The sequence below is a fragment of the Amphiura filiformis genome, chromosome 12 (assembly GCF_039555335.1).
Source record: "Amphiura filiformis chromosome 12, Afil_fr2py, whole genome shotgun sequence".
In the NCBI taxonomy this organism is placed as follows: Eukaryota; Metazoa; Echinodermata; class Ophiuroidea; order Amphilepidida; family Amphiuridae; genus Amphiura; species Amphiura filiformis.
The window spans coordinates 33,719,470-33,738,013 of record NC_092639.1 but is presented as its reverse complement, the minus strand read 5'-3'; the positions used below and the strand labels follow the sequence as shown (position 1 = coordinate 33,738,013).

Below are 18,544 nucleotides of genomic sequence, written 5' to 3'. Positions count from 1 at the left end.
GATCAAATATTTAAAATTTCACATTTGATTTATTTCTACGAGTTCCCAGTTTATAAATAGACCTGAGTTTTAAGCAAAAAAATCCATGATCAGATCTGAATACTACTGGTCTGATAAAAATGGTATCATGCTGCCCTCTGTTGACCATCAGCAAAATTAGACAGGTGCTCACTATCAATATGGACATTGTTTCACTATTTCCAATATGATTTTCCACGTTGAGATTACCGCAACATTACAGGTCCATCTAGGTTTCAAAGCTATTGATACACGTATTCAAAATGGACGTTTTCTTCTTCTGACAGGTGGAATTACCAGCTTGATTGAAGAAATTAATTAAGGTGTTAAAACTCACATACGGATAAAAAATACGCACCGAATTGATTGATGTTATAGAGAAGAAAGTGAACAATTATTTAGCTTTGATAAATAGCAACAATTTAGAGAGATTTGGCTGAAAACATGGCGAGTCCACGTACACGAAGGGTGATGAAAGAATTGAGGCCAAAATATGGCAATAACGTAAGAATTAAAATTTTAATTGATTTTTTGTTTTCATGTGTATTTTGATTTTTGTTAAATCATTTGTTAAATTTAATTGCTTTAAATTTATTTTTGGGATTATATTGACTACAATTATGTGCATATAAAATTATAGACCAAAAAAATGGATGATCGATGATCGATTCGAGTCGAGACGTATCAATTAATCATGTCAGTATTGTCACTGCATGAATGTTATAGAAAAATTATTAAATTTGTGTACATAAGTCATCGTGGAACATTCAACTATGCTTGTTACTCTGCGGCGACTAATCATGCTAAAGTTTTTTTTTTAAAACTTCTGTGGTCGTGCCTGTGCGTATCGCGTACACGAGTGTAAACGCAAAAGCAATAAACAATCACGCTGATTGGCTGATCAACAACGGACTTGACAACAAGCCGGTTGACCCATTGGTCATCGGCGTGGCGTGTAGTAGGCGACCTTGTCACTTCTACGCGATCGCAATTCACCAGCGTGTACCCTGACCACGGAAGTTTAAAAAAAAAACCACTTTAATACACGAGCGTACATTTATTATGCCATGACCGGTCACCGGTCGCAGCAAGCATTTGCGCATGGAATTGATAGCAGCGCAAAATTCGAACTCAATTATACCCAGCCAGTTTCGACTGATTTTGTCCAAAATTTACGGAAAATCTATTATGTGTGGACAATAATTCTATTATTTGCAACTTGAATATTCCTTTAATTTCAAGCTTTATTGCGAAAATGCATACAAAAGCAGACTTGCCGGGCAGCTTGCAAAGTACAGGAAGCAAGGCTTGTTACATGTTTCCGGGTGGGATCACGTGACTGCGAACCCTGAGCTTACATGTACGTCACAAGCATTCCCAAGGTCACTCATAGACGATTGATTTGGGTGCTTTTTGGGCGCCTTAAAAAATACAAATAATGTATTGATTTTTTTAATTTTTCAGCTTTACTGGCCATCAAAAAAATCTGAAAAAAATGTTTTTAGTATCCTGACATCATAAGCTTTCCATTGATAATGATACTTTATTTTCAATGAGGTTCATATAACAATTTTAATTATAATGGTTGGTTCCTGTAACCTCATTCTGTTACTCGAGAACTCTAGCTTCGAATTTGCAGTTTTTTGCACATGATAGTTACGTATTCAATGCTATGAGAGCTTTGCAATATTTTTTCGGTCGGACAGCGGGACAGCGGTGCAATTTTTTGCACCGGAAGTTATTTAATTTTGTTAATTAATGTTGAAATTCGTATGACTATGAAGCTATTTCGATGAGTCTTTTGAGCAAGATTTGCCTATTTTTGACAGTCTAAAATTTTGTTGAAGTGTAATTTTAGCAACATTTTTGATGCAATCCCCTGTCGCGATCAGCTGTGTTTACTTCTGAACTGCTTTACACGGTGTCATGCTTCAGCGAATCCAACTAGATTTTGAATGCAATGGTCTCTACTCTACATTTGTACTTTTGTAGCCTAGAATGTGAAGCTATGGATGAGCAAATTCTTGGCTAGACTTCTCGAGCAATCATTCTTTACAACTTCTACAAGGCATCGATGTATTGAAAAAAAAATGGGGTTTTCTTCCTCCTTTTCGTTGTCAATAAAACCCAGAATTCAGAATAGACTCGGAATGCCGAGTCATGGACTACGTACATGTAGTGTCAGAAATTCGGCGAGAATCAATTCTCGCAAAGATTCTAATCAACAAAATTGCAAGAATCTGAATATACCGTAAAACCCCGTCTACAAGCATAGTGTTTTTTATGAAAGCTAAATTAATTCGAAGCAAGCGTAAATATACCAATACAAATTACAATAGATTGGTCTTAAAATAATACTTGTTTGTATATGCTTGGATCCATAATTTATTTGCTTAAACTCCATAATGGTGCCTGGATTAATGTAGCTTTCATCAGAAGCACTCTATATGCTTGTAGACGGGGTTTTACGGTATATGGCTTCTTGTAAATATCAGTTGGGGGGGTTCGGGGGCACTCGTAACTCACGGACGTCTCTGATTTCAAAGACGGGTCAATGATTTCACATACAGGGGTCTGTGATATCACATACATACGTTGAGATTTGTTGACAGCTGGGCACTCGATGCACCACATTGGAACGAAGCTGATTGTATTACAATAAGCTTTCCTATGTTTAGCAAATATCTACCTGTACAAATTCTGACAAATGATCCCAGAACACACTTAGATTGCAATTGCCAAAATCAAATGTTTTGAAGTAAAAATATCCCAAGAGTACCCGAGCCTGCGCTCTAATTCATGAATTGGATAGTAAAATTAGCAGGCACTCAACTTGGGCTAGCTACAACCCTGATAAGGCCTACTGACAAAATTATTCCCACTGCGCTGGCACGTTCACCAAAAGGACTAATATCGTAAACCTTGTGACTGGGTTTTGAAACTAGGGAGTATGTAATTTATGAGACGTCTCTGAAATATGATATTGATACTGTTATGTGACATGACGCTTCAAGAGTATTTGATATCAGAGACGTCCGTGAGTGCCCCAAAACTGATATTTCAATTTTTCATATGTAAAGTTATGGCGAGAATCCATGGATTCTATTCTTGCACAATTCCAATGGGAGAATCCAAAGGATTCTCCCAGTGGTTGCGATTTTCTGGTGCTAATTTTGAAATTATAGGCTTAATTTTATATGGTCAATAAATTTGATTTCTTGTATTATTTCAGAGTTGTTTTGAATGCAATGGCCATAACCCTCAATGGGTGAGTGTGTCATATGGAATATGGATATGTCTGGAATGCTCTGGAAAACACAGGGGACTAGGAGTGCATTTAAGGTAAACATTGTGTTGTAAATTGTATTATATACCTCATATATAGATTCCTGTCATCTGATTGGTTTTATTTAACCATGCCCTGTATTTGAGAGAATTTCATCAAAATGAACTATATACATGTATTGACCGGTTTTGGAAATGAACTATTGACCTGTCACATGCGTCCCGTCAAAGATCTTATACAATGAGATAAGACACTCCGTACAATTAACGTGCAAACAGCCTATACCGATGTGAGGACAGAAAAATGTGACTCTCGTGCTAGTCTCCCACACAACCAGCTAAGTATGTGGCCCTGACACTCATCGTTCATAACCGCCAGGACCACATAATTAACCAGTTGTGCAGGAGACCAGCACGAGAGTCACATTTTCTGTCCTCCGGACGCCACCGGAGTGTCGCGTGCTTGGTCCCGTTCGAACTGCGCAATCACAACATCCACGTACATCCATTGGGTATATAAAACTAATATTGACTGCTTTATATTCGGGACATGGTTGGCAGCTCTGTGTCATCGATCTTATGGTTTGTTCCCTGACCTAAAATTTGTCAATTGTGACATTTGAAATTTGGCCTGATTTAAAGGTTAAAAAAACTGTTCCCTTTATTACAGTTTTGTGAGGTCTATAAGCATGGATAAATGGAAGGACATCGAGCTTGAGAAGATGAAATGTGGTGGTAATAACAATGCAAGGGAATTCATCAAATCCCAGCCAGACTATAACCCTTCGTGGACATTCCAAGAAAAATACAACAGCAAAGCTGCTGCACTCTACAGGGATAAGGTACGGGCCATTCCAGTTGAAATCCATTACAACCCCTATTTTAATTTAGTCTCGCTATTGTTGATCAAGTGGACTTTGGATGTATTTGCATGTAGACATATCATAGGCTCCAGAAATGAGCCCCCCAATAATTTGGGTGTGGGGGCTGGAATACCCTTCAGCCCCCAAAATAAGCCAAATCGGCATTGGAAGTTTGCAATGCATTGTAGGACAGTTTTTGCAGTTTTAGGACACTTTGTCCTTTGACCTTTCAGAAAATTCAGAAATATTGGGTTTTTGTACGTACAAAATATGATCTAAAATGTTTTACAATAATTAAAACAAATATAAAAAATATTAGTATGTTATAAATTAATTATTTAGTATTTTTAATGATCAACATTACGACAATAATAAGAAAGTTAATAATAATTACGTCAATTTTCCCGATATGTCAGAGGTCAAAGTGTCCCAAAACTGCTCTCAAAAACCGGAAGTTAGAATGGCGATTGGGCTTATTCCATGTGAAGTAAAGAAAAATGAGCAGATAGCGGAAAAAATTGCTGTTTTTGACCTACTTTTTCTGACCCTTAAGGGGACCCCCCCTCAGGCACCCCCAGAACAAGTCATCAACAAAATGGGTTTTGTTAGCCCCCTAAAGCAACATGACATCACTGTACTGTCCAGGTCCACAGATGGCCATATCAGTTTCAAAAATTTCAAAATTAAGAAATATCCACTGCTTAAAACCATTTGTACCATAGAGCATTCCTGTAATTTGCACTTTCCTACTATTGATGCGGTGAACACATTGATACCGAATTGATGTATCACACATTATTGAATAACAAAAGCGAGGTCAAGAAGGTATGACATGATTATTTCATTATTTTATAATCATGTCATACCTAATTGACCTTGCTTTCATTATTTTATTATATTTATGTGATGCTGATGTTCACCCCATCAATGGCAGGAAAGTGCAAATTTTAGGAATGGTCCATAGCATCATTGTGATACTGGTCTGTTGATTAATCAGTTACTCAAGCGCGCTTCAGACTCCGAGTATTATGCATACAATATTGTATGTGCAATATATACGTTATTTAATCTATTGCCATTCTATTTCCAGTAATGTTTAAGTTCTAACGAATGTTTGATGACGAAAAATCGATAATATGTTACATACAATATCTAGCAGAAATATATTATCGATTTTACGTCATCAAACATTCGATAGAACTTAAACATTACTGGAAATAGAATGGCAATAGATTAAATAACGTACATATTGTACATACAATATTGTACGAAATATAATAAAAAGTCTGTATACTGCTTTACAGTTCTTTGTCAAGACCAAGGGAAGAACTTGCATATTTTAGCATCATTGCATCATCCAGCTTAAAGTGTTCCAGAGACATCCAGAATAACATGCTTTAAATTGTGTTTCTTGTTTCTTGTTTCTTCTCCCCATCATCAGATTGCTACAGAAGCTCAAGGCAAGCCCTGGTCAGCAGAAACATCCTCAGCTAGAAACCATGTACCATACACAGCATCGCTGAGAGTGTCCTCATCTAGTTCCATGCATACATCCAGTAGTTCACCTAGCTTTGACACATATAATTCAGGGGGTGCCAAGTCGGAATCATACGGGAGTGGGTACCAAGCAGCTGGCACAGATGATTTTGAATTTCAGTACGGAATGTCAAAGTAAGTGTGTAAAGTGTAAACTTCTGTATGAATCAATTAATTGATTGGCTTATTGAATCACTTTATGAAGCATCTGCATGGCACCTCATTTGACGAACAAGCAACATAGATATTGTTTGACCCTGGCATGACCTAGTTCTTTTCGCGCAAATAAATGGATGCGCTCGCACCGGCAAGTGCATTTGAACCTTACTGAGAACTGCGACAAGGTCTCAACATTTATAATTTGCCACTTGGGCAAGTTGCAGTCATGTTACAACTTGCTCCAATGCCATTACCAGCAATTGGCTATTACAGTTGAAATCTGTACACCCTCGATGAAAGACATCCACACACACATAGTGTGAATTTCAAATGGGATTACCAAAATGGGTGACTCCATTTGAAATCTACACCCTCTGTGTGGGAGATTAAGGCCATGTCTTCCATTTGGTGTGTATTTCAATTCAATGGAATAGTCCAATGGGCAAGTGGCAATTTAGAACCATACTTTATTTACTGCTGTTGATTATTGTGTAGGGGTGAGTTGACATGTGTTTACATGGTGCACCTTTCGTTAATCTGAGATAAAAACTGCGGGACAAAAGACCCTATAGTCAGGGTGTGTCTCATGGAGGAAGTTGATTTTTTGCATTAACTTTGGTTTCAAAGCAAAAAATGCCAAAACTTGCTTCCAGGTGCTACAAGCTACATAATATTACAAAATTAAAACAAAGGTTTTGTAAGATTTCATGTGGTTTGCTGTTATTTTCTATATTATTTTGTCTGTAACAACAGAGGGTGTTCTGAATTTAAACATACAACATCATAGGTCAACTCATCTGAAGAGATGAAAAGAGAAAGAGGATTATATTTGTCAGCAGGGTCCATAAACATTGACAAAATTCAATATCATCTAATGTATGTACACTGTTTGTAATTTCAGATCGGAAGTTAAAAATAAAACGGACAACTACTTTGAAAGAAGAAAGATGGAGAATGCTTCAAGACCCGAGTAAGTTCTAGCAAATATTTGTATAATGCGATTTCCCAGATATTGAATTCAGTCATGATAAAAAATGTTTCCAGCAACCTGGGCAACACGGCTGTAATTGACCTTTTCGATAAATCCCACAAGGCTTTGCGAGTAATCCTGAGATGTCGTCATTTGCTGTCACGCTGACTTCCAATACACAGTAATTATGTTCACTAAGCAATGTGCGCATCGGCGTGACGCGTGCTGATGTTAAATGACGACATCTCGGGTGTATTCGCAAAGGCTTATGGGATTTACTGTAAAGGTCAATTTTACTTGTTCGCCATCTTGTTTTGGTCTCTGTACATTAATTTATATTGCCATCAATTTATATGTTCTTTTATTTGGGAGCATTTGTGGCCGAGTGGATAAGGTGCTCGACTCATAATCCATAGATTTGGACCCGACTTGTGTCAACGTGTTGTGTCCTTGGGCAAGGCACTTGCCTCATTGCCTACGGGGGTGGGGTGGGGTTGGATTTTTGTATACTTGTTTGTTTTGATGTTGCAATATTGGCCCTGATTAAGCTGCGGATCACAATTAGAGTTTGAAATAAACCTTACTAAAATTTCTTCTTAATATGGTTTGAGTACAAATAAAACTCGATACAACTGTGAGAAGATAAACTAGTGTTCCTTTGAATTTGCTACCAGAGTGTAATGTCCACTTGTGCATTTTTGTAGTCATAAGTACTCACAATTGTCATGTAGATATGATAGGTTCTTCCAGTTGTAATCCATACACCCCCTATGGAAGATATGACCCCAGGGATATGACCTTAATCTCCCACACAGGGGGTGTAGATTTCAAATGGAGTCGCCCATTCAGGTAACCCTCTTTCAAATCCACCTCCCTGTGTGGAAGATTAAGGTTGTGTCTACCATAGGGGTGTATGTATTAAACTGGATTATATACCTCATATATAGATTCCTCTCATCTGATTGGTTAAAAGTGGAGTCATTAAAATAGCTGTGCCCCCTTTTTCTATCAAGATGACGTCATACAACAACTGTGCCCCGGGCACAGTTGATTCTATGCCCGAAAATAATTGGATATTCGCAACCCGAATACACAGATCGCTTCGTATACATTGCGCACCCACTATACGGCCGGCGTTGATTACGAGTGTTGAGACTATCGCGGTCACAGTTCGCAATGAATTTGACCTCTCCTTGACGACGATCTTTCACCGGCCGCCGTGAGTGCAGTGATTGTTTACATTCTGTTACATGTCAAGGATTTATACCTGCCAAATGTCACTTTAGACAAATTACTACGACCTGGAGACTCGGCAGTGTGTGATGTTAGCACAGAAACGGTAGGGTTGTTTTAGATATGAAATCGGTAGATATCGGTCCAAATTCTGCACCCTTGCTCTTACATGCACTGTGACTGTGTGCATTTAAGCCTAAGGCCTATGCAGTTACAAAGCTTGTAGGCCTTGTCAGTCAGGAAATCTTTTAACCAATCAAATGAGAAGAATCTATATTATTCGGTATATAAAACAAATATTGACTGCTTAATATTAGGGGCAGAGTTTAAAATTATAGGCCCTCGGTGATGTCAAAACCATGACTATGCCCTCAGCTTCGCTCGGGCATAGTCATGGTTTTGACATCACTCGGCCTATAATTTTAACTGTGCCCCTCATAGCAGTCAATATTTGTATACTAGCCCTGTGTATCATATTTGGGCTATTTTGGGCCCGCATCTGTCCTACCTTTATAATAAGCCTCCCAGCTTTTTTAAAAAGTGCACTTGGAGTTTTGGATCAAAAAGGTATATGCAAATATATGTTACTAATTTTTTTTACATAAAAATAATCATATTAAAACATTTTTGCAGGGGTTTACCACCCAATCAAGGAGGACGCTACACAGGTTTCGGGAACACCCCAGCTGAAATGCCAAAAAGTGAAAGCCAAGAATTTTACAATAATGCCGTTTCGTCGCTCACATCGGTAAGTATAGCAATTTCAAATGACTTGCCTAAACTTTGACAAGTCATTTTGAAAACGGTTGGAAATGCAAATTTTTCATGCCGTATTTCAGTGACCATGTCCATCTTTGTAATATGCATAGCTTAAAATGTATTCTTTATCTGCGCTATTTGAATATTTCACACAAAATTTTAACCAACTGTACCACATTATCTCTAATTAACACCCCCGGGAGCGTAACATTTTCAAAAAGAGGATGTTTATTAGAAGTGAATTGCAAAATAAGACTTTCGCTTCAAAATACAGAAATCAGAATTACTACGAAATTAGTGCATTTTTATGCAAGAAAGCGGTTTATTTAGTGAATAATTATTTGAACATTCTACTATAATGTGGTGGGTGGAAATGTAAGTTGCTCATGGGTTGTGTATCTATTGCATAACCTAGTCGTAACATGATATTTTGCATTCTTTAAGAACATCAGAATTTTATATTTTGTATGATGGCAAAATACAAATGAATTTAAACAAGGGAGTAATCATCAAAGCCATCACCACCGCAACGACTACCATCACCAACACCAACCAACTAACTACACCCCTGGTCCTCCCCAAAATGTGAACTGCAAAAAAATTGCTACTCCTGATCCTGATTTATCTAAAGAGTCTTTGTAATATTTGGAAATAGTGAAACCTGTATTCTTTCTAATTTTGAATGATTTTATTTTTGTTTGTTTGCAACAGGGTTGGAGTGCATTTTCTTTAGGAGCTTCAAAGTTTGCCAGTGCTACAAAAGAAGGGGTAAGTCTAATATATATTATACTCAGCACAAATGACTATATATGGGTCACATTTTCGTCCATTTGGTATACCAATTGCCCTTTTTAGGCCAATTTTGATATATGGATGGTATTTTGTCCAAATTTTCCAATTTTTTCTGAAAAAAAAATTTAGCCTAACTGTAGCTAAAAAATGTTGGCAATTTGCGTAAAATTTGGCTGAATAGAATAGAATTTCTTGCCAATTTGACACTTTCAAATACTCAGCGGCACATCCGTACCCAAACCAAACTTGAGTACCTTTCCTGGCTGTTGTGTGTTATCTGCTTCTTGTGATACAATTTGGGCAACATGGAGAATCATTTAAATTTAAATTCTGACGTGGATGGGATCCAGCAAGAGTAGATTAAACCGATGTCGGAAATTAGAAAACTAAGGCTCTGGTATTATCACAGTAATATTCATACCATTAGGAATAATACAATGACATCCCAACCACAATTCAAAACACCATTTATATGTGATGCGTTCAAGCAAAATCAGTCGGAACTCGGAGATATTAAATTTTCAGTTTCTTACAGCTTTGTAAAAAACATTTACACAGCTGCATTTTCCAGAAAACCCCATTGAAATTGAGCAACCAGTTCCAAAGATATGAGCAATTAATGAGTTTCCAAAACAGGAGGAAACAAAAGGAAATAGTTCCTTTGTTCAGCTATATCTCAAAATCAATATTTTCAAGTTCTGAATGATTTTGCTTGATCGCATCACATATGTGACCATCCAGCACAACTGAGCCCTGAAGTCGCCAATCATCATTTTTGAGATATTCAACCAAAATATTCTGCTTGAAATTAGCTTTAAAATTATGTATATCATGTCTATAGACCACTTGACATGTGACGTCATTGCCCGGCAGTATGCGCAAGCATTATGGTATTTTCCATTGTTCTTTGCCCTGCAGTGTGCGTGCGCATCATAGTCTGCTCAGGGCATGTGCATTTTAAATCTCCCACCACATTTCATATAGTACAAGAAAGCCATGGAACAGTGAAGCGGTTAGATTCGGGCATATCGACAGACCAATCCTCGCCTTTGTTGATAAACAATAATGTAAAGTGGTCTATAGTACTTGACATTTAAGTAGTGAAAAATCAATAAAACAGTCAATAAATCCTTTGTTTCCTATTGTTTATTGTTAAGTTCAACAGAGCATATCTCAATAGTGGCACTGGAGACATCCGGGCTCAGTTGTGGTGGATGGTCACATATGTGTATATCCATGTCAAAGGGATGTAGTTATCGGCTACTACATAAGTCTCTTTTCACATAATAGCTAGGAATATCAGACTCATCTCAAGTGGAGGTCACTTCAAATCATCCCCAAGTCACATGGTTTATGAATACAGAGAGCACTCATAAATCATGTGAGTTGGTGATGATTTGAAGTGACCTTGCCTATAAACTCATTTTATTGTCAGTTTTATTTAAAAAAGTATAGTACATGAAAAAGGAGGTTTTTGTCAAAAACAAAAAAAGAAGAAAAAAGATTTTTCACACCCATCATACTTTTTTGACCTCTACAGAAAACTTGCAAAAATCTGTCTCATTTGCTTGCGTTGTTACACAAGAGATGCAAATGGGCAGATTCATCTTTCATTTTCATTTTTGAAGCAAGAATGATCAAATGAAGGCCCTAGTTGCATTTAGGAGTGAATATAAATGATCTGCAATTCTTGTTACCCACCCCCTGAGTGATCTTTTTTCAATTAAATGCTGCCCTCAATGTTTGTCTGTCTACTCTCATGACTACTTGAATAAATTGTACTGTAGTACAAACAAATTTAATTGTCTGAAATGGGTAGACTTGCTTCAAATCCTTAGGCATCCTTTGTGAATGATAATTACATGTTCTCAAAGGTCATGTCTTTTCTTTTTCAATGCCTAAGAAGTTTGTCAAGTCAGTGAGATACTGATGATTTATGCTCTGATTCAATTAAATAAGCCAATTAGAACTTTGGATTTTTTCAAGAAGTTTATCCACAACATGTCTGTAAAATTCATCAATACATTTTGTCTGGAACTTTGAAGAAAATAGGCCTTACTATACAAACCAAAGCTGAATGCATTTATAAGAGAAAAACTCAGGACAGGTGAAAGGTACCATCCCAATATGCATTGCATTTGATCTCCTATTATGTGGAAATAAGAAAGAATGTATCTGGAGAGCGAAAAAAGTGCAAATATGTGACCGTACGGTACGAATGAGCCGTAAATGTCCTAAATTGTATTCTGAGTATAAAATGTGCATGATGGTCGTATTCATAGGTACCTTAATTTGGCGCGACATGTATCTCTTTAAACCAATCAATAATCCTATTGTTGAAGGGAATAATAAGCTTCTACCTTAGATGTCTATAGAATTCTTATAGCTCTGGTCTTTATTTGATTTGGCTAAATCCTGTTCAAGTGGTGGATTGCAAAGCATTGTATTTTGTCTAGGTATGTATAACCAACAATTAACAATGAGAGGACATTTGTGAACCTAGTTGACTTGGGGATGATTTGAAATGACCGCCAATTATAACTGTTTGATATTTATTACCAGCAATGTGGAATGTGGAAACATGTAGAAAGGAAAAAAAGCTACCATTTTGTTGAAGGAGCAAAGTTCAACAAACCATAAGCTCGCTTCTGGATATTGTTTGAAGTCATATGATACCATTTTAAAGCTTTAAGTATGCTCATGTGTCAGGACACAGTTCTTTAACCCCAATATACTTGTACATCATACAAAATCTCATACCCACACAACTAGGGATCAACTTTTGAGCAAAGGTTCTTAAGGTTAGCCGAGAGTTTTTCATGCGCTTGATTTCAGAGGGGCGTAAGTTCATAACAGAAACAGCCATGCAGAAAATGAACAAGCTTACCGGGACGTAGGCCTACTTACAATAGAATATCGATCCACGGTCAAGACATGAAACGGCTATGAAACTTGGCTTAGCTCGTGCCCGGAGCTCGGATGCCGGGGTGGCACAAGCCGTTTTCGCAATTTTCACAAGGATTTTATAAATTTTAAAATTGATTGGGGCACTTCGTCAAGCTACGCCCTGGAAAATGTGTTGATTTTGAATTTATAGCCTTGATATCTTTGATGAAATCAATGCTGCTATTCCCCTGATTACAATGTAGGCCTAAGGGTAGGCAACAACAACAATATCAAAAAGCAATTATTTGTAAATCGAATTTGGGATGAAAATCAACAAGACAGACTTAGCAGGCCTACAAATTTCTGAATTATATAAAGTGAAAAAAACAATCAATCACGATTCACTGCACTCAGCTTAATCAATCAAATAAAACTAAAAAGAAAGGAGCAAGAAAGAATAAAGACATAGTGAAAAAGAGGAAGAAAGAGAGAGAAAGAAAATAAACGAAAATGAAAGAAAGAAAGAAAGAAAGAAATGAAAAAAAGAAATGAAAAAGGGAGAAAGAAAAGAGGAAAGAAAGGAAGTAAAAATGAGAAAAGAAAAAAAAAAAGAAAATTCAGCCACACGGAGACTCGAACCCACAAAAATAGTTCACATTAGATTATCAGTCCAATGCTCTATCCACTCGGCCATCGATCAACTTATGCAATAGACTGTTCTCAAAGCGGGTGATATAACTATTTGGATGCAATTCAAGATGATTACAATCGCGTCCGCATTATGGCTCTTAGAATAAACACGCATGTCGGCGCTGAAATTTTGAACTAACTGATGGAGGAAAACCTCGCTTTTTGCAAAACTAGCTTCAATTTGGAGTGAAAATCAAATGGAATAGCAATTGGCAGAATGTTGAGAAATAATGTAGGTATTCAGATGTCTAAATTAACGCCTCGTAATCAAGATATCGATAATTTCACAAACCAGCTTTTTCTCAAGCAAATTCTCCAAAATTTTCCCCCAAAAGGGCTTTTAAAATTTAATCGGTACTGTATTTGGTTCTTCCCCATGGCAACATTATTTCTTTGATCGATTTATAATACAATACGAAAAAGAAGAAAACAATCGCTCGGTGTGGATTTATACGGAGCGCACATTTGAAAAAAAACCTCATGGAACGTGTTTTTGATGTTGTGAACATGGTGGGTAAAAATGCTTTAAACGAAGGATTTTCAAATTTATTCTAATAATTTGTATATAACACACACAAAAATGTTAAGCTACATCCAATGCACCAACATTTCACTCGCTGCGATATTTGATTACTGAGAAAACTCTGTTTTAGAGAACAACTTTATACGTCTTTTATATACGCTTTTTTATACGCCTCTTTGTGTAACCTTAAATGAGGGTTTAATATTGAACTATGCCATTGGAGATCAGACCATTTTGGCTTGCTGTAAAAATGGAAATTTTCACGCTTTCTGTGTTCCAAGCAGCTACCACGAATGTACGAATATATTCCTGCTGTGTATCGGTCAATGCAAGCATAGAATTATAAATTAAAAAAGCAACTGAAACCGTCCAAACTTGGTAGAGCGTGGATTGAAAAATTTACCCCGCAAATATTTCCGCTTTTGCCTCTATAGGGTGAGCCATTCTAGGTTGAATGACTCGTACAAAGTTGTGTAATAGTAGACATTGCATGTATGATTTATATCTACAGTTTCATTTTGTAAAGTCAAATTCATTGAATAATATTCCCTGTATAGCCGACTCTCATCTAGTCAGCCAGTCAAGTAGTGATTGAAATAGTCTATATGGGGTACTTACATCAGAGTATTCTTTGCTTGCATAATGCATATGGACCCCGATTCTGCATTTTAAAGTATTATATTTATGAGGACCAGATTTAACACAGGGCCAGATAGGCACAGGCCTAGAGCCCAAGATCCAAGGGGCCCCAAATTTGGTAGGAATGAAAAATGAAATTAAAAAAGAAAAAAAGAAAAAGAACGGAAGAAAAGGAAAAAGAGAAAATTGAGTGAAGCATTGCTTTGAGGTGTAACATGTGGATCTGGATACGAATAGCTAGATGCCCTACATTTTAGCCTGGTACAGGGCCCTGAACAAGGTTAATCCGAATATTTATAATGCTTTGTTGAAAACTATATCAAAACACTTCATAAATCATTTTTTCTAAACATATTTTTAACCCAAACCTTACACCCGGTGGGGGGGGGGCTTTCCTCTGGAACGGGATGGCCGCTCAACAAAGAGCACCAAGACTGAATCCTTTGTTGTCTACAACTGTGCATGTTATTTGTGTTAAGCTATCGTATCATGTTGGACTCATGACAATATTCCTGTGTGTCTTTGGTTGTACCCCATATTACTTCCTATCACTGTTATGAAAGGATCACGCTCTGCTATTCTAAAGATATATATTTATGAACAAAGGTGGTCAAAATGTAAATTTGGACACAACTGCACAGTCTCAGACCCCAGATTCTGGTAGTACATGTATGTCCAACACTTTTTAACACATCAGTTTCTCAGTCATCAACCCAGAACACTGACAAATGAGGGGATCATGTTTTTGTTGCTGCATGTATCAATAAAGTCCCAACTTACGCTCACATAAATAAAACTATGCACACGCTACTAGCATAAGTGCTGTACCCAACTGCGTGTATGATGTTCTAGATCAATACACAATGTATGATTTTTATTTTATTATTATTTTTTTTGCCAATCATATTTTTTTTTGCCAATCAAATTTTTTTTTTTTTTTTTTGCCAATCAATTTTTTTTTTTTTGCCAATCAAATTTTTTTTTTGCCAAATTTTTTTTGTGTCTAACAAACTTAAAGGGCACCTCTGACCAAACAACGACTAGGGAGTTAAATAAAAGAGGTGATTTTGTTGGGGGAGGTGGGTGCATATTTTTTCTTTCTTTTTTGTGGGTGGATTTTGGTGTGTTCTGGGTGTGTGGGTGACGGGTGTACCATTTTTTTAAATGCCAAGGAGATACCAAATAACCCTTGACTCAATATTTTTCATGTCAGTTCTCTCCTCTATGAATACCTGCACAGGGATCACAGTGATACCCAGAAAGACTGCCATACTGCCCCTCCCCTTCTATTGAAATTTCTATTATAACACTACATGAATATATATGTACAGTGTTAAGCAATAGAATAGTGTTTGGTCTGATTTCCCCAGGTGAGGTGAATAGAATCACAGTTATGTTTACAGAGTGTTTCCTTTCCCTAACAATTTGGAACATAATGGAATTGCACGTTCCATAGTACAAGGTGCAACTCGATCTTGTCGTTGACATTTTGGCTCTTACCTGGTATTTAAAAAGTGGTGTTTGTTGAAATTTAGCTGAAAATATGTTATTGAAGAATGACATTTTATTATAAATTAGCACTACACTACAGGCGTACATATTTTTGACCGAATGGTTTATCTGAATTGACATGTTTTTGAATAAAGGTAAAAGGCCTTTTTTCTTCTTTAACTTCCAAAAGTGCTTATTTTTTCATACCCAAAAAGTACCAAATTTGCAAGTTAATATACCCCTGACTATATTGCAAAGTAATACAAAAGTGAACGTACATGCAGCATGTTACGAAAACACATCATATGAGAAATAAAAGAGATGTACTATTTTAATATGAAGGTAAATAAGTCTTCACTTTTCAGCCTTATGGATAGTGGCAAGTTGCTTCATAGCTCTGTATTCTCTGAACTTCAAAGACCAGGTACAGGGAAGTACAGTATTTTAACCTTAGCATAGAGTCATGTGGCAAGTTTTCCGTGATTTAAAACACTGAATTCCGTGATTTTCCGTGCATGGTTTTAAATACTACATTCCGTGATGTAATTTCAATTCCGTGTTCACATTCCGTGATTAAACGGGATTAAAAATCACAAATATAAGCGTATGTCTAAAGTTGTTTTCTTAAAACTTCCGTGGTCGCGTGCCTGTGTGTATCGGCATTACACGAAAGCGTAAATGCAAAAGCAATAAACAATCACGCTGATTGGCTGATCATTGATCAACGCACTTGACAACAAGCCGGGTGACCCATTGGTTTTCGGCGTGGTGCGTAGTAGGCGACCTTGTCACTTCTACGCGATCGCAATTCACCAGCGCGTACCCGGACCACGGAAGTTTAAAAAAACCAACTTTACTCTATGGCTATATAGTTGTTTTAAGCCTGATATCTTTGAAGACATACTTCATTCTCGTTATTTTTGCCTCACATTCTCATTATTTTTTCTTCATTTTAATTTTTTAATGAAAAAGATGTTTTCCGCGAATTTCTGTGTTTTCCATTTTTTTCTTAAATTCTGTGGATTTGTCTGTTTTTCCGTGACACGAAAAACTTGCCACTTTACCCTAGCATCATAAAGCGACTGCAAGTGCAATTCGAACACACACTAAAATACTGGCTGGGCAGCGTAATATTCATGTCTTACTCTCCTCGCTCTTGTCCGAGGGGTCTGTGGTTCTTAACCGGACTAAAGCAAACAACTTTTCTCCTTATCTTCTATTTTTCTTCCTTTCTTCTTTCTGTTCATTCTACAAAAACAGCAGTGGCAGTGTTGTTTGGTTTACAAGGAACAAGAACTTTTTTTGTGCTAGTATCAGTATTGTGCAATGTATTGTTAGCTCCTGGGGTCAACTTGGGGGATTTCCTTTCAGAGAAATGAGATACCAGTGTTGATGCTAGCACATAAATGTGAGTTTCTTGGAGAAGTTCATCAAAGTTCAGCTAAATCAGGTTTCGCTGAGTCTTGGGAGAGGGGAAAACATGATAAAATTGGGAGAAGGAAGTGAAATTTGGTTGTAAAAGTGGACATTTTGTGAAACATTAGTTTTTAATCTTTTTTTATCACAGAAAATAAAAACGGGGGAGATAAAAACAGGCAGAGATTATTATTTTTGGTATAGGTCTATGTAAGAAAATTCAAAATTGTGAATTTGAAACAATCTCAATTTTGCAATCAATGAACCAGTAAATGTATAGGTCTATTATTTTAAAGTTATTTCATTGATATGTGGATGTATACTGTACATTCTCTAAAAAGCGCTTCACGCCTCCACCATTTTTTTCGACCAAATTGTTCCATAAATGCTGTCAAAATATTACAGTACCTGTATTTTTGAACAGTGATCGCCAATTTCACAATATAAATGTGTGAGCAGCCATTGTTTATATCAACAATATTTCCAGTATTTATAGAAATTCTGTATTGTTTGTGGAGCACTGCAGCACTTCAGACAGTTCTTTCTTTAGGAATTGTCCTTTTAAAAAAGATCCAATTAATGCCCCCTTTTGAAAATGTTACACTCCCAGAGGTGTTTATCAGAGAATATATCGAGGGTTGACAAACAGAAGGCCTTTTAAGGCCTTAAAACTCACTTTTGGCCATGTTGAGATTTTGGTACCAAAATAATCTGTAATACCCACAGATTCTTAAAATCATAAGCCTTAACTCAATTCAACTTCCTATTGCATCTATAGCACAACAATACTTGGCCACATCTCAATGCAAAAATATTATTTTACTAATTTTTCTCAAAAAGGCACTTTTTGAGTTAAGGCCTTCTGTTTGTCAACCCTCGATATATGTATGTGTATTTCAGTGGTCCAATTTCAGATCAAGTTAGAATGCATTGTGCAAATTGTAAACTTAGAAAAGTTGTGTAATAGCTTTCAATATGGATAGAATCATAGAACTCTCTGGGCTTAAGACAAATGGGAGATATTACAATGTATGTAGCTTTAGGTTTGTTATGACTCATGTTCTACTGGGATTTTAACATTAGACCTTACCTCAATAAATTTCTCATAATTTGTTGTTTGAAGTCAAAGGTCCAACATTTTGGCATATATGTGCTATGAGTAGTTTGAAAAAAATTGAAGTGTGTTATTTTTAAAAAATTGAAAGAGGTTTTTGTTTGTTCATAAACCTAATTGATATGACCTAATAAATGTATATGTCTGTCATTATAATATCAAGGCTCTAT

The 18,544-nt window shown here is 36.6% G+C and overlaps 1 protein-coding gene across 3 annotated transcripts in view; it reads left to right on the top strand.

The window, feature by feature from the left end:
- Positions 1 to 275: 275 nt before the first annotated feature.
- Positions 276 to 18,544, top strand: part of LOC140166104 (ADP-ribosylation factor GTPase-activating protein 1-like) — a 77,870-nt gene continuing 59,601 nt past the window's right edge. For all 3 annotated transcript variants that reach the window (XM_072189488.1, XM_072189489.1, XM_072189487.1), the window contains exons 1-7: positions 276 to 522; positions 3,251 to 3,360; positions 3,974 to 4,145; positions 5,608 to 5,837; positions 6,763 to 6,831; positions 8,698 to 8,812; positions 9,535 to 9,591. In XM_072189488.1, coding sequence (XP_072045589.1) covers positions 463 to 522; positions 3,251 to 3,360; positions 3,974 to 4,145; positions 5,608 to 5,837; positions 6,763 to 6,831; positions 8,698 to 8,812; positions 9,535 to 9,591 — 813 coding nt within the window. In that variant the 5' untranslated portion in view covers positions 276 to 462. The remainder of the gene's footprint in view (positions 523 to 3,250; positions 3,361 to 3,973; positions 4,146 to 5,607; positions 5,838 to 6,762; positions 6,832 to 8,697; positions 8,813 to 9,534; positions 9,592 to 18,544) is intronic.